Consider the following 23,797-nt stretch of genomic DNA (forward strand, 5'->3'; position numbering starts at 1 on the left):
GCCTGCGGACTGTCTCGCCAGAGTGGTGCATGCTCTGGTTATCTCCCGCTTGGACTACTGCAATGCACTCTACGTGGGGCTACCTTTGAAGGTGACTCGGAAACTACAACTAATCCAGAATGCGGCAGCTAGACTGGTGACTGGGGGCGGTCCCCGAGACCATATAACACCAGTCTTGAAAGAGCTACACTGGCTCCCAGTATGTTTCCGAGCACAATTCAAAGTGTTGGTGCTGACCTTTAAAGCCCTAAATGGCCTCGGTCCAGTATATCTGAAGGAGCGTCTCCACCCCCATCATTCTGCCCGGACGCTGAGGTCCAGCGCCGAGGGCCTTCTGGCGGTTCCCTCATTGCGAGAAGCAAAGCTGCAGGGAACCAGGCAGAGGGCCTTCTCGGTAGTGGCGCCCGCCCTGTGGAACGCCCTTCCAGCAGATGTCAAAGCGATAAACAACTACCTGACATCCAGAAGACATCTTAAGGCAGCCCTGTTCAGGGAAGTTTTTAACGTGTGATTTTACTGTATTTTTGGTTTCTATGGAAGCCGCCCAGAGTGGCTGGGGAGGCCCAGCCAGATGGGCGGGGTATAAATAATAAATTATTATTATTATTATTATTCAATTTTTTTTCAAAATATTGTCCGGCCCCCTACAAGGTCTGAGGGGCAGTGGACTGGCCCCCTGCTGAAAAAGTTTGCTGGCCCCTGTCCTAAGTCCCCACCTCCCCCTCCCTATCTTCAGCTGTCCTGGTGTATACCAATCATGGCTACACCCCTTCCTGGGATCCTCTTCCCCTTCCTCAGAGCCCTGCCCTTTCATGACAGTTTCCCCACCCCTACTCTTAGTAAAATTGCTTAGTATAAAGTCAGGTCCTGGTCAGTGGCGTAGCGTGGGTTATCAGCACCCGGGGCAAGACTAGTACCGTATTTTTTGCACCATAACACTCACTTTTTTCCTCCTAAAAAGTAAGGGGAAATGTCTGTGCGTGTTATGGAGGGAATGCCTACAGGTGGCATGCCTACGGATTTTCCTCCTCTAAAAACTATGTGCGTGTTATGGTTGGGTGCGTGTTATAGAGCGAAAAATACGGTAATTTGCGCCCCCTAACCCATGGATTTGTGCCCCCTAACCCGTGGATTTCCCTAACCCCCAGATGTTGCGCCCGGTGCGGCTGGGCCCCCCCCCTGCACCCCCCACGCTATGCCACTGGTCCTGGTCTCATTTATATGTTGGCAACTCCACAGCAGATCTGTCTACATTATTAAAAACTGTTTAAACTTTTAACGTGCACCTAATGTTCTAGTTGATGATTTATAGCTTTTCTCCAGATGCGGGCTGCTTGAGTAACTACCATCACATTTCTTCACATTTTACACAATAAAAATCCCTTTTCTTCCCAAAGGTATAGTTCTTCCCAGAATTACAGAAACAATGGAACACGACCGATTTCCAATGTAGGCTAAGCAGTGTTTCCTGTGATGTGCAGTGACAGAAGGTATTTTAAAAATAATAATAATAGAGGCCACCTTGCAAATTCTTATTATTGCCTAGTCCTAACAATATCATCCGTGCACAAGAGGCAGGTGTGAGCAGGTCTGGGGGAACTTGAAAATTTGCAGAAATACAAACATATTTTTTAAAAAAACAACCCAACAAGAGGGGAAGATGCCCAAAACAGCCGAAGTGAGGACCTGAGCTTAGTTTCCACAGAATGCTGACTGTTTTGAGGGGAGGGGAGAAACAGGGTGGAGGAAATGGAACAGATAGGTTGAAATCCTGAACAGTGGCATTACAAACTGCAAAAGTTTGCTGTAGTCCCCATTTGTTAGTGTTATGTACTGAAGTTCTCACCCTGGACTAGCAGGGGGATACTGTAGATAGTTTTCACTCAGGTCCACATATGCAAAAAAGGAATTGAAAGTGACGCTCAGTGATTGGATAGTTACAGAAAGTTGCTACTGTTGCTTTGTAGTTGAGCTCTATATAAGCAGGTTGGCTGAACCCTTCAGCCCAGTTCTGTTCTGGGCCTGTGAATAAACAAGAGCTGTTTGAAGAACTGCTGTGTCGTCTGATATGTTCACCCACAACTTAACAGTTAACACATTAAAATCATCATTTAAATTATGGTGAGCAGCCATAACTCAATAGTTTAGAACGCACTTTGCATGCAGCGGCTCCAGAAGTTTTAATACCATCATATTTTTTAAAAAAATGAAGTGGCTGAACAGAATTCGCTAGGGAAACCATAGAGAAGGTTCTGCTGCCCTGTGCCTTAATGCTCAGGTGGGGAACCCATGGCTCTCCATATGTTGTTGAACTACAACTCCCATCAGCCCCAGAGATAATGGGATAATGGTCAGGGATAGTGGGAGCTTTAGTCCAACAACATCTGGAGGGCCACAAGTTCCCTGCCCCGGGCCACTGAAGGAAAAGAAGTATGGCTTTGCCCTCTAGAAGTGGAAGTGATATGGATGGCTCCGCTTTTAATCCTAATTATTGGATGCATAAGAAAATCTCTGTCTGCACCTTGAACACCATTAAACACCATTAAAACTACAGGGCTTCTTCAGATTTTGGATTAATTTACTTATCTGGGCATTCTCTGTTTTAAAGCAGCACTTGAAGCGGGATACAAATGGGGAGAAACGAAGCAAAGGCATAAAGCAAACTCTAAGTAACCTAGTAAGTAAGTGGGTGACGCTGTGGTCTAAACCACTGAGCCTAGGGCTTGCCAATCAGAAGGTCAGTGGTTCAAATCCCCACAACAGGATGAGCGCCCGTAGCTCGGTCCCTGCTCCTGCCAACCTAGCAGTTCGAAAGCACGTCAAAGTGCAAGAAGATAAATAGGTACCGCTCCGGTGGGAAGGTAAACGGCGTTTCCGTGCGCTGCTCTGGTTTTGCCAGAAGCGGCTTAGTCATGCTGGCCACATGACCCGGAAAAACTGTCTGCGGAGAAACGCCGGCTCCCTCGGCCAGTAAAGCGAGATGAGCGCCGCAACCCCAGAGTCGTCCGCGACTGGACCTAATGGTGAGGGGTCCTTTACCTTTGCCTTTAAGTAATGTACATTTCCCTCTTATATCTAGACCCAACAAATCTATGACGGGCATGCATTTATATTTAATTCATGGACTCTAATGTAATGTAATGTTAGGCAATCTGCAGTGCACCAAAGAAAGTGCTTTTAAATCATCCCAGAGTGGCAGTTCAGTTGCGATAATCAGAACACTGCATTCATGGCAGGCAAATGGCCATCTGTCATGGTTAGGTGGACAGATGTCATGGATGCGCTAGTTGAGATTCCTGCATCGCAGGGGGTTGGGCTACATGACCCACAGGATCCCTTCCGATCCTACAAGTCTTTGATTCCAAATAACAAGATTCCCCCCCACCCCAGCAATCTGCAGGTGCAACCGCATTGTTTCCTTTGTGACAAAGAGACGGCAGTTTAATTAAAAATGTTCGCTGTTATGCAAATGCCACAACACATAAACATAAATTTCAAAACTACATTAGCATGCCGGGTTTCGCTGAGCTTCAGTGACCAGCAGGAGTTACCAACATGCTCAAAAATGACTAAATAATAATATATATAATTACATGCTGGGACAGCGGAACCTAAGCTTCGTGCAAATGATTGCTTCAAATATCTAAAAATGATTGCTTCAAATATCTAAAAAGCTTGTTTTCTCCTGCTCTGGAGGGCAGGATCTGAACCAATGGCTTCAAGTTACAGGACAGGAGTTTCCGACTAAAAACCAGGAGGAACTTTCTGGCAGTGAGAGCTGTTCAACAGTGGAATGGGCTTCCTGGGAAGCTGGTGGACTCTACAGTCATACTTCTTGTTGCGTTTGCTTCTTGTTGCGGCTTTGCGGGTTGCGAAAGCAGCAAACCTGGAGGTGTATGCTTCCAGGTTTCTCTGTGTGCGCACATGCACAGAACGCTTCTGTGTGCTTTGCAAATGCGCAGAAATGCTCTATCACGCTCCGCGCTTGCACAGAAGTGCCGCTCTAGTTGCAGACTTTTCAGGTTGCGAAAGGCACCCCAGAACAGATTGTGTCCATAACTAGAGGTACCACTGTACTTCATCGAAAGTTTTTAAGCAGAGGCTGGATGCCCATCTGTCATCAGAGGCAGTTTTAGGGGAGTAGGACTACTCTGGTCGCATTGTGCCTGGAGCTGCAGGGTTGCCGCAGGGGATGCCGCAACTATCGTTTAGAATTGAGCAAGAGAGGCAGAGGGATGCCGGATTTTGGTGTCACACAGGGCGACGCTGAAGTTTGAGGCCCGCAAAGTCCGCCACTGCTGCCATGGGTGCCTTAGTTGAGATTCCTGCATTGCAAGGGGTTGGACTAAATAACAACCATAATAATTTAATTTATATCCCACCCATCAGGCTGAGTTTCCCCAGCCAGTCTGGGTGGCTTACATAATATAAAACACAACAAATCATCAAACATTTAAAAACAAGATATCCCATACAACCAACAAACCAACCAACCAACCAATAAATCAATAAAAACCAACGACAACAATAATAACAATAACAATACAGTTTACAGTTATACCCAAATTAAAGTTAACTTCCAACCCCAACCAAACATTTAACCAACACCAACCCAACAAAAATGAAACAGAGGAACCAAAATTAGAACCGTTTACAACATTTTAGCCAGTTGCCACAACTGGGGAATGGTTGGGTGTGTTTAGCCTGGAAAAGAGGAGACTGCAAGGAGATACGATAGCAAACTTCCAATATATAAAGGGTTGTCCGTGGAAGATGGAGCAAGCTTGTTTTCTCCTGCTCTGGAGGGTGGATAACACTTGGGGTCGCTTCCGACTCTACAATTCTATGAAATAAATAAATAAATATAAATAAATAATCACCACTTGCTTGCTTGCCAGGCAGGGAACCAATAGGCAAGCAGGCAATGGCATCTCCTCCTCCTCCTCCTTCCCACCATCAAGCAGGTTGCAAGGGTGAAAAGGAGGAAGAGGAAGAGAAGGAAATAGTAGAAGAAGAAATAGTTCAGGGGGTTCTTGTCAGTGCTCCCACCACGAGGCTTGGCCCTCAGCATATGCCCAACCACGCCAAGCCCTTGATGCCAGCCTTGTAAGGTGGGACCTTACTTGTTCCCCAGAAAGCACGGAAGGGTTCCAAGCAAAAAGAAGGCACTTCAACCTTCTCCACACAAGTGGCAGAAGAGGGAGAAGGACTCCGTCAGTCCACGGGCCTGAAGTGCTGTGGAGGCCTAAGCAAGGAACAATTCCTCCAAGCCTGCGTGAAAAAAGTAATTAAGAGAGGAAAGTTTGCTCATGACGCCGTGGATGGAAGACATCTAAGCGAAGTTAATCAAACGCTGAAATAAGCTCCGCACTGGTGAAGAGCGATGGAGAGAGGTGAATGAACGGTTCAGTGAAATAAGGCTGCTCTAATCTGTACAGCTGGCTTCATGTTTTTCAAGTGAGAATGCACCCAATTTGGATTCCAGTAACAAGCTGGGTTGTTTTTGTTCTGATTTTTTCTTTTACTGAAAGCGCTACTGACGTATCGGTGAGAAATGCAGAGTAACAATAAACAAGAAAGGAAAAAGGGAGGTGTTCAGAATAAACTGGCTGTGTTGTTTGAACCTGCTTCTGTGTCTTTCTCTCTTACACACACACAGTCATAACAGATGCATGATAATACACTGAAAAATTCCCAAGCTATATAAAACAGAACCATCTTGTAAAATTCAGTCAAAAGCCAATGAATTGAAATGCCTGTTTAAATATAAACATTTTAATATCACGTTGAAAGCTGCTTCTTCAGGCGGGGTTGATTCCGAGCACCACTTATTCTCACCTGCCTATCTTACAGAACCTCGGAGCAGTCTTACTTACCCAGTGATTTAGAAAGCTGCCCTAGATCAAATCAGTCAGTTGGTCTACCCAGCTCAGTATTGTCAACACTGACTGGCAACAACTCTTCCAAGGTTTCAGGCAGAAGTCGTTCCCTGCCTTATCTGGAGTTGTCTGGGGTTGAACCCGGAGCATTTTGCATGCAGTGCATGTGATCTGTTGTTGTTGTTGTTTAGTCGTTTAGTCGTGTCCGACTCTTTGTGACCCCATGGACCAGAGAACGCCAGGCACTCCTGTCTTCCACTGCCTCCCGCAGTTTGGTCAGACTCATGTTTGTAGATTCGAGAACACTGTCCAACCATCTCGTCTTCTGTCGTCCCCTTCTTCTTGTGCCCTCCATCTTTCCCAACATCAGGGTCTTTTCCAGGGAGTCTTCTCTTCTCATGAGGTGGCCAAAGTATCGGAGCCTCAGCTTCACGATCTGTCCTTCCAGTGAGCACTTAAGAATGGATCGGTTTGATCTTCTTGCAGTCCATGGGACTCTCAAGAGTCTCCTCCAGCACCATAATTCAAAAGCATCAATTCTTCGGCGATCAGCCTTCTTTATGGTGCATCTACTTTATGTGATCTACCACTGTGCTATAGTTGTCCCTTTCCAGGCAGGATGATAATAGTTTGATAGAGCCTTGTAGGCAAGCTTGTCCAACTTCCTCTTCTATGCATAAAATCCAAACCTAGAGCAGCCCCATGAGATGGCTGCCCAGCCTCTGCTTCAAGACCTCCCTGGCCACCACCCCAAGTTATTGCTTCCACTGACAAACTGCTTTTACCATTAACAAGCGTCTGCTAATGTTCAACTGAAATCTGCCCTCCCGTAACTTAAACCCATTAGATCTAATCCTACCCTTTAGGGCAGCAGCAAATAAGTCTTTATTCTCTTTAGTCAGAAGGGATAGCTCAGTTGATTAGAGCATGGTGCTGATAGCACCAAGGTTGCAGGTTCGATCCGCGTGTGGGACAGCTGCATATTCCAGCATTGCAGGGGGTTGGACTAGATCATCCTCAGGGTCCCTTCCAGCTCTATAATTCAATGATTCTATTATTATTCTTGGCCTATCTTTACAACCTTTAGATAGGAATACCCATGCACACATCTCATCTGTCCTGTATCTGACCCCAGCTTCGGCTGGGGAGGGCGGGATATAAATAAAAAATTATTATTATTATTAGTAGTAGTAGTATTATTAGGAAGTATCAGTCCTGTATCAGGAAGCTTTTAATGTTTAATGTTTTATTATGTTTTTGTATATGCTGGAAACCACTCGGAGTGTCTGGGGCAACCCAGTCAGATGGGTGGGGTGCAAATATTATTATTAATAATAATAATAATAATAACAACAATAATAATAATATTGATGATGATGATGGCTCAAAAATCTGCCTAGAGCCCACCCAAGGAACTAATTCTCCACATGTGCCAATTTGCTTGTTAATTCACGTAACAACAGCCTTAAATTGACTTCATATCTTACATAATAAAGTGCACTGTGCTTCCTGAAGGGCATGTACAAAAACAAATTTGTATGACACTTGATGCTTTACGTGCAGATAAAGGCCATACGGCTTAGAAAAGTAGCTGCCAATTTTTTATTTTTGTCTCCAGCATCCACTAACACCAGAAGCCACCGGGTATACTGCTCCGAGCACGGGGAACGCAGTCCATTAGCTTCAGTTACAATTGGCGTTGCGCTATAATGACGGCGAGAAAGAAAATACCAGAGAAATGCGATTGCGAGAAGGAAAATGACCCAAAGACACAATGCAGAAATGGGCTTGTCTGAAAAGAAAGTTTCGGTACATTACTCGCTCTCCCACTGAACTACAAGCAAAGCGGATCCATAAAACTCGTAAGTGGTAATATGAAAGCTTGATTAACCCAGAAATGTGAATACTCCAACGTAAGTTTTAATGGATTTTATATTCGGAGTATGGTATGCCCTTGGAGCTGCAAGTATTAAAAACACATGCCATAACAAAACTGAAGGAATTGATTATCACTGCATACGCTGAAAATTTATGTTCAGGCAATCTTCATTTTGGCTCGTTTCATGGCTGGTTTCTAAAAGAAATCAAGAGAAATTCCTACCCTTTTTAAAATTCAAACATCTACACACAGCCCTGTGATATAAAGGTACTATTAGGGGGCCACATAATATTAACATGGCTTACTAGCCATCCTTTAGTTTGAATTGCCACCATGCCCCTGCACTCCAGCATTAAAAAGGTACAGGACCCCTGGACGGTTAAGTCCAGTCAAAGGCGACCTTGTGGTGCATCACTCATCTCACCTTCAGGCCAAGGGAGCCGGCGTTTGTCCACAGACAGCTTACCAGGTCATGTGGCCAGCATGACTAAACCACTTATGGTGCAATGGAACACTGTGACGGAAACCTGAGCACACGGAAACCTTCCCGCCACAGCGGTACCTCTTTATCTACTTGCGCACAGGCCTGCTTTTGAACTGCTAGGAGTTGGGACAGAGCAACTCCAGCATTAATGTAACAGAAGCTTGCATGGGAGGAATTAGTTTAAAAACCACTGGAAGTAACTAAACAAACAAACAACAGAAAGTTAGAAAAGGCCTCCTAGAAAAACAGATTGATGAAGTAATTAAACGCTTAAATGGCCGTCCTTAACAGTCTTGTTTGGAAGCAAGACCTATTGATTTCAGTACAACTTAGGGCCAAACTAGACATAGCAGTAAATGTGTCTTAGCATCCAATATGGGGGGAGGGGGGTTAGGAAAAAAAATGCAGATTGCAGCAGCTGAGGTGGGGTGGGGGCCAGATAATTAAAAGAATCAAAGCATGTGGAGAGGGAATTTAACTCTTTCCTCTCTTGCTAATGTCTCAAAGAAAATTTGTCTTCTGAAGCTGCAATTTGCTCTGAAGGCAGAGGATACTCACTAGTGCTTAAGGGAAATTACCACCCAATGCAGCTAGCTTCAGAGGAGGGAATTTCTTTGGAACGAAGACTGAAGAAAATGGTGAAATTTCCCTTTCAAAACTGTTCTGATCCAATTAATTAACATTTCACCTTCCCCCCCACCCAGCCAATAAAAAGCTGATTCAATTTGCATTTTTTAAAAGGTGCACCTCAGATGCAAATATGCATTTACTACTGCCATGTGTAGTTTGGCCCTTTTCCCCGTGTTTTACTTATTCATTCATAAAATTTATTCACCACTTGATTTTAAAAAACCTGAAAGCAGTTTATAGAAGATAAAACAGTAAAATCAAGAAAGGTTGGCGACTCTACTTTAAAACATACAAAAGTTAAAATACTAAAACTGACTAAAATTAACTAAACTTTCTAAGGACCTGAATAGCTTTTAAAATAACATTTTAAGCCCCAGAATGTTCCATGTAGTATGAAAATAGTATTTCACATGAAAGCCAAAACACATACCTATATTAAGATTTACCTGTTTCAATATCGGTTAAATGAAGCATAGAATCAAACCCTCCGCTGAGAACAGCTCTCCCACAGGGGGTCCACTGGGCAGCTCGAACGGCACAGGTGTGGCAAAGGTATGTTTTCAAGCAACGGCCCCGATCCACAGCATCCCAAACCTAAAAGGAAAATATAATGAACTTTAAAAAAGATGAGCCGACCAACTGCAGCTAGGGCCAAGCAGTGGCTTCTTATCGGTCACTTTAAGAGCTCTTTGAGAGTATCATTAGGAAGCAACACTTTTGCATCTTGGAATAAAAACGCCTAAAATGAAGAAACTGCTCGGAAGTGAAGCAGCCACATTAGCTGTGTTTATAACGGGAAGTGGGAAATGGCCTCCACACACCATTCAAGATGGAACGTTATTCAGAGCCATAGAATATCTGGCAACCAGGAGGGCACGGGGCTATTCTGCAGAAGGAAATCTATCAACAACAACAGCAACAAAATCATAGATTTGGAAGGGACAGCAAGGGCCATCTGGTCCAACCCCCTGCAATGCAGGAATGAAGGTGCCAGATGAGTCTCTGTGAGGAGGAAATTCTATACAGAGAAATTCCTCTCCTGGGCTACAACTGCACAAAACATACAAGGATGACAAAGCTAGATGTAGTTCCTATCTGGAGCACATACATAAAGGGGTAGATAACCACATTCAATTAGCACTAGAAACAGGTCTTAGAGTCATAGCATTGTAGAATTGTAAGAGACCCCTGGGTCATCTCGTCCAACCCCCTGCAATAGAAATCTCAGCTAAAGCATCCATGACTTATGGCCTTCCAGCCTCTGCTTAGAAACCTCCAAGGAAAGAGTGTCCACAACCTCCCAAGGGAGACCACTCCACTGTCAAACAGCTCTTATTCAGATTTGAATTATGGTGCTGGAGGAGACTCTTGAGAGTCCCATGGACTGCAAGAAGATCAAACCGATCCATTCTTAAGGAAATCAGCCCTGAATGCTCACTGGAAGGACAGATCCTGAAGCTGAGGCGCCAATACTTTGGCCACCTCATGAGAAGAGAAGACTCCCTGGAAAAGACCCTGATGTTGGGAAAGATGGAGGGCACAAGGAGAAGGGGACGACAGAGGATGAGATGGTTGGACAGTGTTCTTGAAGCTACCAGCATGAGTTTGACTAAACTGCGGGAGGCAGTGGAAGACAGGAGTGCCTGGCATGCTCTGGTCCATGGGGTCACGAAGAGTCGGACACGACTAAACGGCTAAACAACAACAACATACTTATGCAGCAGTATTCGTGAAAGAGCCTTTTGTGCAGCCCTGTGTTTGCCTGCACCCAAACACAAGGGAGCACTAGTGGGGTGCAGTGATTCGAGTGCTGGGCTAAGACCCGAGGGGACCAGGGTTCCAATCCCCGCCAGCAACAAAGCTCACTGGGTGACCCTGGACCACTTGCTATCTCTTCGCCTAATCTACCTCACTGGGTTGTTGTGAGGATAAAATGGGGAAGAGAACTATGTACGCCACCTTGGCCTCCTTGTTGCAAAGGTGGCATATAAATATAAAAAGAAATACATGAGAACATACACACTGTGCCACACGGATGCACATTTTGACAGAACTATGGCTTGGATGCTAACTAAGGTTCCACTGGTGGCTGCATCCCATGGGTGTGATTCCACAAACCAGACCAGCAGAAGGGGGGGCATTTTTCACTCCTTCCCCCCTTTGCCCCCTTGAAATCTGTTCCAGGGTCTTGAGGATACTGAGGGGCAATGTGGGGGTCTGCATGGGGAAGGGTGGGTCAGTGAAAAATGCCTCCACTGGACTCCAGGTTCCTCCGTGTACAAAAGGAGCCCTTCATTCATGGAGCACTAGTTAGGATCCCAGCCAGTATATTATTAGCATCATCCCCATTTCCCATCAATCTCAGACAGTTTAGAAGGATTAGGTAGCAAAGCATGTCAAATGCTGAGATTGAAAAGACTGAACACGGTTACATGCCCTCTGTCCATCTCCAAATGCAGATCGCCAAAGAGGTAAAGCAATGCTGTCTCTGTACTGACACCTTCCCTAAAGCCCAGCTGGCATGTTCCAGGAAGTCTATCCCACACTGGAATTCATTAAGCAGTCACACCACAGCCAACTTATTCACCTTGCTTTTTTAAAAAAAATTAAAATTAAAGAGGGAGTGGCTAATTTGAGACCAACCTGCAATTATTCAAATATTTCAGAATATGGATGAAATGACCGCTCCCCGCTTAAAACGGGGGGCGCCTTTTGCGTGGACGCGCGCAGCCCCTAGATCTGGAGCGGCTCCATCAGCATAGGCTTGGCTTTGCCTTCCCTCAGGTGGGATACCTGGAGGTCTCCGCCTACCTCAGTCAGTTGTCCAATCCCACTTGGGGGAAGCGTTGCCAAGGAGACCAGGCCAGGTAGGGGAGGGATTACCTGCCCACACAATAGAGGGAGGATCTTACCTGGGAATCCTCACTTGGCTCCAGAGCTGGATGAAAATATGGATGAAATAACATTTCCTTCCACACTTCAGGAAGCAGCCCATCACCCAGAACCAGTGTAGAGCAGGGTTCACCAATATGGTGCCCTCCATATAAGTTCTGAAGAGCACACATAACCTGGACCAGGCAGGTTTCACTGGTCACAAGGGGCAAGAGTCAAGGGAATCCAAATAATTGGCCTCAGGCCTCCAAGCACCTTGTCTTCTTCTGTGGGCAACAGCAGTTTAAACTTGTATTTCAAATTTGGACAGGTTAAGTCCTCCAAACATCTTGTCTACACTAGCTTGCAAGACTGGAGTTAAAGTAAAAGGAGAGAACCTTGCATTCTGAAACTATATTAAAGGCAATAAATTAGTGTGTGGCAGGCACAATTTCCTGAAAATTTCCTGAAAACGCTGGAACTGATCATGAAAGATTTCTGTTGCCACATTTATCATCCTCAGCTAGTTCAAGAAACAATCTTATCACTTATCAGCCATCTATACTTTATATTTCATCTCCACAAAAGCAATGCAGCTTTAGTAGTTGCCTGATGCCCTTACTATTAAATAACTTTGCTATGGAATTACGACGGTGACTCTGTGGACTGAAATTGGAAGTAAGATTCTACATATTCACACATAGCAAGGCATTAGTTTTATATATATAAGGCATCAGTGAAACCAGCAGAGTTTTTAGAGGACATCTTTTATTTACAGGGTGCCCCTCGCTCCTAAACCACGTATGTGTTTGGTTTAGATCTCAGCCTAGCTTTACTTTAGTGAAAATCAGATGGTCACAATCAGTCTGTGTAGGTCTGAATCCAAGTGGTTGGTTTGCAAACCACAGTGTTCAAGAGTTAAGACAGGCTCCCATGAAGTGAATTGCTATCAGAAGCATATAGGAAGGCTGGAGGAAACAGACCTTTGCAAACTTCAATAAGAACTGACTTGATCTGCGCATTTCACAATGGTGCACAGATCACAACAGTGCTGCCCATTGGATATCACACTTAAGCAAATGTTGCAGTGTAGTTCTCAGCTCCTCCCGCACCATAATTCAAAAGCATCAATTCTTTGGCGATCAGACTTTTGAATTATGGTGCTGGAGGAGACTCTTGAGAGTCCTATGGACTGCAAGAAGATCAAACATATCCATTCTTAAGGAAATCAGCCCTGAGTGCTCACTGGAAGGACAGATCGTGAAGCTGAGGCTCCAATACTTTGGCCACCTCATGAGAAGAGAAGACTCCCTGGAAAAGACCCTGACGTTGGGAAAGATGGAGGGCACAAGAAGAAGGGGACGACAGAGGATGAGATGGTTAGACAGTGTTCTGGAAGCTACAAACATGAATCTGACCAAACTGCGGGAGGCAGTGGAGGACAGGAGTGCCTGGCGTGCTCTGGTCCAGGGGTCACGAAGAGTCGGACACGACTAAACGACTAAACAACAAGTTCTCAGCTCAACAAAAAGCAGGAATATGTTTTAAAATGCATACTTTGAGATAAAATATGTTTAGAAATGCTTGCTTCGATAAAATACATTTAGAAATGCCTATTTTAATTTTGATAAGAAATACCGTATTTTTTGCACCATAACACTCACTTTTTTCCTCCTAGAAAGTAAGGGGAAATGTCTGTGCGTGTTATGGAGGGAATGCCTAGAGGTGGCATGCCTACGGATTTTCCTCCTCTAAAAACTACGTGCGTGTTATGGTCGGGTGCGTGTTATAGAGCGAAAAATATGGTACTTTGAAAACCTTCATACATATTTTTTATAAACTGCAAATGAATGTGGAAAGGGAATGGAACAGAATTACGAATGAACACATGCAAAAGTGACACAGAGCACAAATAGACTGATCCATCCATCCTTAGAGGTATGGAAAGTCCATTGACCATTGGCCATTTTGGCTGTGGTTGATGGGGAAATCTGTAGAGCCACAGGTTCCCCCAATCTGGCTAGTCCATATAAGACAACAATAACAAATCATTGTAATAAAGGTCGGAAATAATAAGAGATTTAATTTCCACAACAGTTGAAAGACGGTGGGAATTACAACTTGTAATTATACTTTGGGTTTCAGGATAATCAAGATATCCCATTAATCAAAAGTTATCAGCTTTATAGTCATTATTTTTAGCACATTTTAATAACAAATATATCTTTAAAGTTTATCAGAACAGTAACACCCAGCTAACATGCTAATGGGTCTCTTTACGAGACATTATGTTGATTTACTGTTTTGTATTAAGAGCGTAATGCTAATATCCCATGGCAATAAAAATGTTGGATTAACATGCAGGATTACTATCTTCTACTTGGTTTTTGATCACTTTTTGGCTATTTAGCTTTCAAGCTGCGTAGTACAATTGGTTTTTCAGGTCACCTTAAACTTACTATCAGAGTTAGCATACCTAATAAATTAGTGTTCAAATTCCTGAATTATTGGGGAGAACCAGTCTACACCAGCTTGCTGGCTGGGATGGTGGGAGTTGTAGTCTAAAACATCTGAAAGGAATGGGGCGTTAAGAAAAGTATAACTACAGGTGTCTTGTGACTGTCTTATCTGAGTTGCTGGGCAAAGTAGCATGTAGCATTGGGTAGACAAGGCTCAAGTTACAGCATCCATTGTTGGGAAGTACAGGAGAATCTTTTGGAGATGTGGAGATTGTTGGAACAATCTTGTGAAAGTGTGGAAGACTTTGAGAAGAGCTTATCTGAGAAAAGTTGTACAACCTGCAAGATTTCTGGATTGAGAGAATTTTAGCAGTTGCAGGACTTTGTTAGCAACTGGGTTTTGTGCTTGCTGTGTAGACTTTGTCCCAGCAAGAATTTTATAAGCTGGAACCCTCTCTGGGCTCAGAGAGTGAAGACTTCTTGCAGCAACTGTAGTGTGCATCTATAGTGTGTGTGTGTGTGTGTGTGTGTGTGTGCTAAGTAAAAGCTATCTCTGCTACACAGTTGTTTCCTGTGGTGAACTTAAGCGCTTAACTGAACTTCTGTGGCACATACACAACACTCAGCATAGGGTTGGGAGAGGCTGTCATGGACAAACACATCATATAATCCAAACACCAAAGTGTATTGGCCAAGAGTAATTTTCTGTGATCCAGTAGCTTGGGGGGTTGGCAGATAACCATAGAAATTAGTCCCCATCAAATCTCTGAATGTCTGAATCATGCCTTATTTTTTATCACACATGCACATCTCTGGGGAATGCTAAGAGGGTATGTGCTGAGCAGGAAACTGCATGAACCAGACCCTGACTGCATGCTGTCTCAATGAATCAACACAACTTCAATTTGGGCTCCCCATGGTGCAACTTAATTCTTTCTTAGGACACAAAAATCATTCTTTGACATGGCAACTGATGGGCCTTTGCTCTATTTCTGTACCTTCAAAAAGATGCTATATTGAGCAATCAGGTATTGCAAAGTCTTTGAGAATAGATTCAAGGCAAGTCACGCTGTCAATATAGTTTATTTTGCCCTATTTGCAGAGAAGTGTTAAAAAATGCTGTTGGAAATAACTCTTCAGAAAGACTTGATGATCCTGTCACATTTTACTAGACTAATAAAGAGTAAATCATACCCAGGTAGAATCTGGAAAAGGGGAGTTTTTGAGAGAGCTGACGGTTGAGTAAAGTTGAAAAGACAGGCTGTAAATTACTTAGAAGATATTTGGTGTACTTAAACGATTAACTATAAAAAGGCAATTTTCGCAAGAAGTGTATTTGTGTGTGTGTGTGTGTGTGTGTGTGTGTGTGTGTATAAGAGAGGGGGGAGGCTGTGCTGCACACTTTTCTCTGTTCTTTCAAAGTAGACAAACAAATATCCCATTAAAAACTGACCATATAAGAAAGTCACAAAGTTCAAGACTGCATGAGATATTCTCTACAGAGCACATAAGATTCGTTCAGACCATGCTCATTTTCTCACTCCTCAAGACCTAATTGCTTCTCCTCTGCCAAGGGATGGGCTCCACTATCCGTCAGAAGGCCCAATCCTGCTTATGAATCATCTGTCTGCTCTGATAGCTCTCTCTGCACACCAAACCTCTCCTCTTCACTCAGCTGCCTTCCTCTCTTTTTTGAAGCCAGTGAGTCGGCGCCGCTGACACAGGAGGAAGATATAATTTCATAGGAGCATAAGAAGTTACTATTGGTGTTTCGCAAACCTATTTGGTGTTTCGCAACTTTCCGACTAGTTGCAGGACCTTAGCCAGACCTAGCAGAGTACACGCAGAATCCACAGAAGCAATTGGCAACTTGGCTGCAGACAGGATAGACAAAGCAGGAACCAGGAACTTGTAGTTAGGTGTTTATTATATACAGTGGACTATTTACAGGAACAGAACACAGATCTTTAGCTAGCTCTCTCATACACGATTCAGAACTCCTACACTGACACAGAACATCTGAACTACTGAACTCTGAACTACAAACCAACACATTCCAGTTAGTAGGCCATTAATTATCACTCCCTTGAGAGAGCTTGACCAATCAGGGAGCTGTCTCCATGTCTCTGTTATCACCAGGAAGACATGACCTTCTGGATGTCTGCAAAACCTTAATTGACTTGTGTGAGTAGCTGCACGTACACAGTTTCCCAACAGTTACCTTATACAGAGTCAGGCCACTGGTGCAACTAGCTCAGTACTGTCTGCACTGACTGGCAGTGGCTCCCCAGGGTTTCTGGCTCTACTTGGAGATGCCGAGGACTGAACCTTCTGCATGCAGAGCAGATGCTGGTTGAGCTGGCTGGCTTTCACAACACTGTTTGTCTCTGGGCCCCAATAGACAAGGCTTTAAACTGCCCACCCACAACCTGGTGCCGTCCAGATATTGTTAGACTACAACTCCCATCACCCCTGAATGTTGGCCAGGCTGGCTGGGGCATCTGGAGGGCCCCAGGTTGCAGAAGCCTCATTTACCGTAATTGGTCTGACACCAGTATATTTACTCCATACTCTTAAAAGAGCTTGCCCTGTGTTGGCCTCAGAGGCAACTGAGCAATAAAAGGCAAGTTCTCTTTTTCTTCAGACTTAAAGGTAATCAATGGCGTTTGCGATTGTCAAAGAGATTAGATGAAACACCCTTCAGAAGCCAATTATAATGATAAAGGGTATGTAGCAAAAGATACACAGAAAGGTAATCTGCTGATCGGCATGGGGACGCCAAGAGGCCAGCGCGGTGCTCAGGGTCAGAGTCTAAACAAGATTCACACTTGCCAAGAAACCACACCAGAGGTTCCTGTGCTAAACAGGAGTCGGATAATGACTGGCACAGGCTGAAACACATGCAAGACTGTATCTTGATATGAAACTGGTGCAGTAGTTATGGCATCAGCAACAGGAATGGGAAGACCCGGGTTCAAAATCTTATTCAGACATGAAGCTCACTGAACTACCCTGGGCTCCACACAGCCTACCGCAGAAGGCTGCAGTGAGGATAAAATGTGAGAGAACCATGTCCACTACCTTGAGCTCCTTGGAGGAAAGGCAGGATATAAAGGCAATTGATGAATGTGTTCTAGTCTGTCGAGACAGATCAGAGATTGCCATCACTTGTCCCTCCCCCACCCCACCCAGCCCTGCTGCTTTCCATTTGTATTTCCAGCACCTGCAAGCTCATATTCTATTTAAAACCAAAGGGTGCCTGATGTAGCGGATCCAACCACCTATCACCAATTAATAATGCGGCAGATTTGCCCCGCTAACTGCCCCCTATTAAATACAGTGCACAATCCTCATTGTCAACCAATTAATAGGAAGTTTTGCAAATTTACCATGGGATGTCTGGGGGGAGGGGCGGCTTGTGTGAGGGGAAAATTTATGATTTAGAGTCCCAGGCAGGAGTTGATCAAACAAACAAGAAAAGTGTTTTCAACAAAGAGAACTTATTCTAGTTTATTACTAGAAGTGGGCAAAGAGAACTTATTCTAGTTATTACTAGAAGTGGGCAAAAAAGATGTCACGGGCTTAAATACACTAGTATAGGCACAGCTCTTCTTAAACTCCAGTCACTATTAATCAGTTGGTAAGATGCTTAAATCAGTTTCTGTTACTTAGCTATGACAGGTGGCTCCGTTAAATATCTTTATTGCAGCACAGCTTCCTTCACAGATTTATTACCCTGGTTCATGAGCGAGGGGCACTTTCCCCCAGTTACCCACTCACTTAACAATCTCACTCCTGAGGTATTCCAAAATTTCATAACAGACCCAGGGGACGCTCCTGTCTGTCTACATTTCCCAGACCCTATCTAAGCTGCAAGTCTCTGTCCTCTCGCTATGAATATTCACCTCAGTTTGGATGTTTAACTGAACTCAGAACCAGTTCTCCCTCAGTCAGATCCTATCCGACTCCCTACCTCACTCCTTAACTCCCATCTCAAAACAAGCCCTATCCATCTTCTCAAATCCAGCCCCATCTCTCCTCTTAAATCAAGCCCTATCTCATAACCTGAACCTTAGCCCTCTCTAGTTACAGATAGGTAGCCGTGTTGGTCTGCCATAGTCAAAACAAAATAAAAAAATTCCTTCCAGTAGCACCTTAAAGACCAACTAAGTTAGTTCTTGGTATGAGCTTTCGTGTGCATGCACACTTCTTCAGATACAGTGGTACCTTCTTCAGATACAGTGGTATCTGAAGAAGTGTGCATGCACACGAAAGCTCATACCAAGAACTAACTTAGTTGGTCTTTAAGGTGCTACTGGAAGGATTTTTTTTTATTTTTTTTTTACTTAGCCCTCTCTAACTCTCTCTCTCAGAAACTGCTCCTTTTATTCTCCCTCCCAAGGTGCTGCTCCTCCCCCTTCTGTGACGAGCTGACTTTGTAGCCAATCAGAGAGAGGCCCGGGCACTCTGGTGGAATTTCAGGAGGAACTGCATCACCAAACTCTGGTCTGGCTCAGCCGTCTGTCATGCCTGACTTTCCGTAAGCTAATTCAAACAAACTTCAATTCCTTCTCCACATATCAGCTGTAAACCAACAAATGCATCTGATCACAAGGAAAGCATTTTAAAGTCTTTTTTAAAAAAAATTCCTGATTGGGGTTTTTGGTGCTGCTGATCAAATCATGTTAGTTGCCGTTTTGAATTTTTTATTGTTTCTAGATTTGTAGTTTTAATAATAGTGGTAGCCACCTTGCGGAACTGGAATGCAGGATGCGAGTGCTTTAATAACTGTCGGCAACAGAAAATTATCTGTGGCTGCTGAGTGAGGCACATGCAACAAATCTCAGTGAAATCTACCACCTGGGGACAGGTTTTAAGTGCAGTGCCTTAGCAAAAACTTTTATGATAGCCAGCTCATGGCAGGCAAAGGGTAGGGAACCTCATATCCGGGTAATTGAAGTCCCCCATTACTACAAGCCTGGTAGATGAAGGGAACGCAGTGGATGTAGCCTACCTTGATTTCAGCAAGGCATTTGACAAGGTGCCCCATGATATTCTTGTAAAGAAGCTGGTAAAATGCGGTCTTGACTATGCTACCACTCAGTGGATTTGTAACTGGCTGACTGACCGAACCCAAAGGGTGCTCATCAATGGTTCCTCTTCATCCTGGAGAAGAGTGACTAGTAGGGTGCCACAGGGTTCTGTCTTGGGCCCGGTCTTATTCAACATCTTTATCAACGACTTGGATGATGGACTCAAGGGCATCCTGATCAAATTTGCAGATGACACCAAACTGGGAGGGGTGGCTAACACCCCAGAGGACAGGATCACACTTCAAAACGACCTTGACAGATTAGAGAACTGGGCCAAAACAAACAAGATGAATTTTAATAGGGAGAAATGTAAAGTATTGCACTTGGGCAAAAAAAATGAGAGGCACAAATACAAGATGGGTGACACCTGGCTTGAGAGCAGTACATGTGAAAAGGATCTAGGAGTCTTGGTTGACCACAAACTTGACATGAGCCAACAGTGTGACGCGGCAGCTAAAAAAGCCAATGCAATTCTGGGCTGCATCAATAGGAGTATTGCATCTAGATCAAGGGAAGTAATAGTGCCACTGTATTCTGCTCTGGTCAGACCTCACCTGGAGTACTGTGTCCAGTTCTGGGCACCACAGTTCAAGAAGGACACTGACAAACTGGAACGTGTCCAGAGGAGGGCAACCAAAATGGTCAAAGGCCTGGAAACGATGCCTTATGAAGAACGGCTAAGGGAGCTGGGCATGTTTAGCCTGGAGAAGAGGAGGTTAAGGGGTGATATGATAGCCATGTTCAAATATATAAAAGGATGTCACATAGAGGAGGGAGAAAGGTTGTTTTCTGCTGCTCCAGAGAAGCGGACACGGAGCAATGGTTCCAAACTACAAGAAAAAAGATTCCACCTAAACATTAGGAAGAACTTCCTGACAGTAAGAGCTGTTCGACAGTGGAATTTGCTGCCAAGGAGTGTGGTGGAGTCTCCTTCTTTGGAGGTCTTTAAGCAGAGGCTTGACAACCATATGTCAGGAGTGCTCTGATGGTGTTTCCTGCTTGGCAGGGGGTTGGACTCGATGGCCCTTGTGGTCTCTTCCAACTCTATGATTCTATGATTCTATGTCTGAATTCAAACATGACCGTCCAGCTCCCATTCTTTGGCCCTCACTCCCCAGGCCACTGGGCTCTGCGTTGTGCCCTTTTTCTTGGCTGGAAACCCTGAAAATGCATCTTGCTCGCCTGGAAGGAGCACATCTGTGAGGGCACATCTGTGGACTTTTGTGTGGCTGCAGGTCTGAAAAATATACATGATAAGGAAGGAGACAGAAAGCCTAGGATAGGATAGGATTCACTATACAGTGGTACCTCAGGTTAAGTACTTAATTCGTTCCAGAGGTCCGTTCTTAACCTGAAATCGTTCTTAACCTGAAGCACCACTTTAGCTAATGGGGCCTCTTGCTGCTGCCGCACTGCCGGAGAATGATTTCTGTTCTCATCCTGAAGCAAAGTTCTTAACCCGAGGTACTATTTCTGGGTTAGCAGAGTCTGTAACCTGAAGTGTATGTAACCTGAAGCATATGTAACCCAAGGTACCACTGTATACTCTACTGCAGACATGTCCAACTGGTCGACCGCAATCGACAGGTACTGTAGATTGCCGGGTGATCTTGGTTGATCGCAGTCGTTCATCAGCAAGTAATGTTGCCACCCCCTAGTTTCTTCCACCGGCTGTGCAGTAGCATTGAGCGCAGGTCAAGGTGGCAAGCGGAAGCAATGTTGGCTTTAGCGCTGTGTGCCATTGTCAGCGCTGTACTTTCAGGAGATTGTTTTATTGTCATCCCCGCTCCATAAAAGCTCAACAACTTAAGGCACCCCCCCCCCAAAAAAAGCTCATCAACTTAAGGATTTCCACTCCAAAAAGCTCAAAAACTCAGGGTACTCCCCCCTTAAAAAAAAGCTCAACTCTTGGCACACACACCCCGACAAAAAGGCACGCTCATCCTCCCTCCAATGACAATAGGTAGATCACTGCCATTTCTTTTATACTAGGAGCAGATCACATTCTCTTGTGAGTTGGAAGTGCCTGCAATACTTGCATACATACACTGTTTTCATCTACACAATGTAACACTTAGCCAGCCCATGGCACAGTGGCAACAAGCAAATGTTTGAGCTCCTGGAGAGATCTTCTGTCACTTTATTGCAGCACTGAGCTAAGCCATGTGTGTAGACTTTGTGTGTAGTCCAGACCAGTGGTTGTGTTTTAGCTCTCTCCGACAAGCCATAGAACAAACCTTGTCATATCATACAATACGTCCTAGAATTCCAAAGTTGAATATATATATAAAAAATTCAAGACTAGTTTTTTTGCTAGTTTTAAAAACAACTTGGCTTGCCTTTTTATTCTCTGAAAACACAGATTGGATAAAGTTAACAGCTTAAAATATATGCATTTCAGGCTGCCAACTGAATGATCATTTTTACAGGAAAAGAAACAGTTAACATTTGCAATTGCAAACAGTTGTTTAATTTTTTAACAGTACTTTTTTTTTAAGGCAACAATAATGCAGTTATTTCAGAAGTTGCTTCCCTCACAGTGTGCTGCGAAAGGCTAAGAGAGTTAAAAAAAGAAAAAGGAAAAACCTCCATGTACTCAATTTTATCCATGCAGTGAAGAACATTAAATAGGTCAAATCAGTTAAAAGCAAAGCACATACAGGATATTATAGTGGGATAATTCAATGGCCCAGAGACAAAATAAAAGTTAGTGGGATATTTCTATGATCAAAACTGAATATACTAAAATGTTAGCGAATAAAGAAACTCCAACAGAGCAGTTTAAAGGAAATATTGAAGGTGCTCATTCTTGAGATGCGAATGTATGACTTTGGTAACTAGAACTTTGAAGCAAAAACTTCTGAACAAGTGAAATTTAGGAAAGCAACCTTATTTATACTGCAGGGATTAGAAATCTCAGATTCATGTTGCTAACCTTTTGGGACCTGTGAGCATAAGCTGAGAAATTGAGAAACTGTTGTGAACACCACAACTGTAGCTTGCCCAAAATAGTCTCCTATATCACAAGTAGGCTTGGGGGAAAGTCTGTTGGCTAAAGGTGCCCTCTTTAGGGGGGAAGCCTGCAGGGGTGAAGGAAAGCAGCTCTGAGAGTTCATGTGCACCTGTGGGCACCATGTTGGTGATCTATGTAAAATCATCTGCATGCTTGCACACAAACACTAGGGTACCATGCAGCCACCATTTCATGCCCTACAAACTACTGTAAACATAGTGTGCAGCAACAGCAGCAAACATTCTCTTATACTCTAAATTGTTACATTGTTGTTTAGTCGTTTAGTCTTGTCCGACTGTTCGTGACCCCATGGACCAGAGCACGCCAGGCACTTCTGTCTTCCACTGCCTCCCGCAGTTTGGTCAAACTCATGCTGGTAGCTTCGAGAACACATTCCAACCATCTCGTCCTCTGTAGTCCCCTTCTCCTTGTGCCCTCCATCTTTCCCAATATCAGGGTCTTTTCCAGGGAGTCTTCTTTTCTCATGAGGTGGCCAAAGTATTGGAGCCTCAGCTTCACGATCTGTCCTTCCAGTGAGCACTCAGGGCTGATTTCCTTAAGAATGGATCGGTTTGATCTTCTTGCAGTCCATGGGACTCTCAAGAGTCTCCTCCAGCACCATAATTCAAAAGCATCAGTTCTTTGGCGATCAGCCTTCTTTATGGTCCAGCTTTCACTTCCATACATCACTACTGGGAAAACCATGGCTTTTACTATACGGACCTTTGTTGGCAAGGTGATGTCTCTGCTTTTAAGATGCTGTCTAGGTTTGTCATTGCTTTTCTCCCAAGAAGCAGGCGTCTTTTAATTTTGTGGCTGCTGTCACCATCTGCAGTGATCATGGAGCCCAAGAAAGTAAAATCTCTCACTGCCTCCATTTCTTCCCCTTCTGTTTGCCAGGAGGTGATGGGCCCAGTGGCCATGATCTTCGTTTTTTTGATGTTGAGCTTCAGACCATATTTTGCGTTCACCTCTTTCACCCTCATTAAAAGGTTCTTTAATTCCTCCTCACTTTCTGCCATCAAGGTTGTTCCATCTGCATATCTGAGGTTGTTGATATTTCTTCCGGCAATCTTAATTCCGGCTTGGGATTCATCCAGCCCAGCCTTTCGCATGCTGAATTCTGCATATAAGTTAAATAAGCAGGGAGACAATATACAGCCTTGTCATACTCCTTTCCCAATTTTGAACCAATCAGTTGTTCCATATCCAGTTCTAACTGTAGCTTCTTGTCCCACATAGAGATTTCTCAGGAGACAGATGAGATGATCAGGCACTCCCATTTCTTTAAGAACTTGCCATAGTATGCTGTGGTCGACACAGTCAAAGGCTTTTGCCTAGTCAATGAAGCAGAAGTAGATGATAAATTCCTAAATTCCTAAATTGTTATAGGATAGGCTAAATGATATTTAGGCAAGATAAACAAGTACAAGTGGGCAGTGGGGGCGCAAGGAGAGAAACCTTCCGGAATGTGCAGTAGCAAGGTAGA

The 23,797-nt window shown here is 44.2% G+C and overlaps 1 protein-coding gene across 3 annotated transcripts in view; it reads right to left on the reverse strand.

Moving 5' to 3' along the window:
* WDR25 (WD repeat domain 25) overlaps positions 1 to 23,797 on the reverse strand; it is a 97,178-nt gene that overhangs the window by 27,148 nt on the left and 46,233 nt on the right. For all 3 annotated transcript variants that reach the window (XR_014156713.1, XM_081862518.1, XM_081862517.1), the window contains exon 3: positions 9,319 to 9,466. Coding sequence is in view for 2 of the 3 variants with exons in the window: in XM_081862518.1 (XP_081718644.1) it covers positions 9,319 to 9,466 (148 nt within the window). In the remaining variant the exon portion in view is untranslated. The remainder of the gene's footprint in view (positions 1 to 9,318; positions 9,467 to 23,797) is intronic.

Source organism: Podarcis erhardii (genome assembly GCF_964252035.2).
Source record: "Podarcis erhardii genome assembly, chromosome: 1".
NCBI lineage: Eukaryota > Metazoa > Chordata > Lepidosauria > Squamata > Lacertidae > Podarcis > Podarcis erhardii.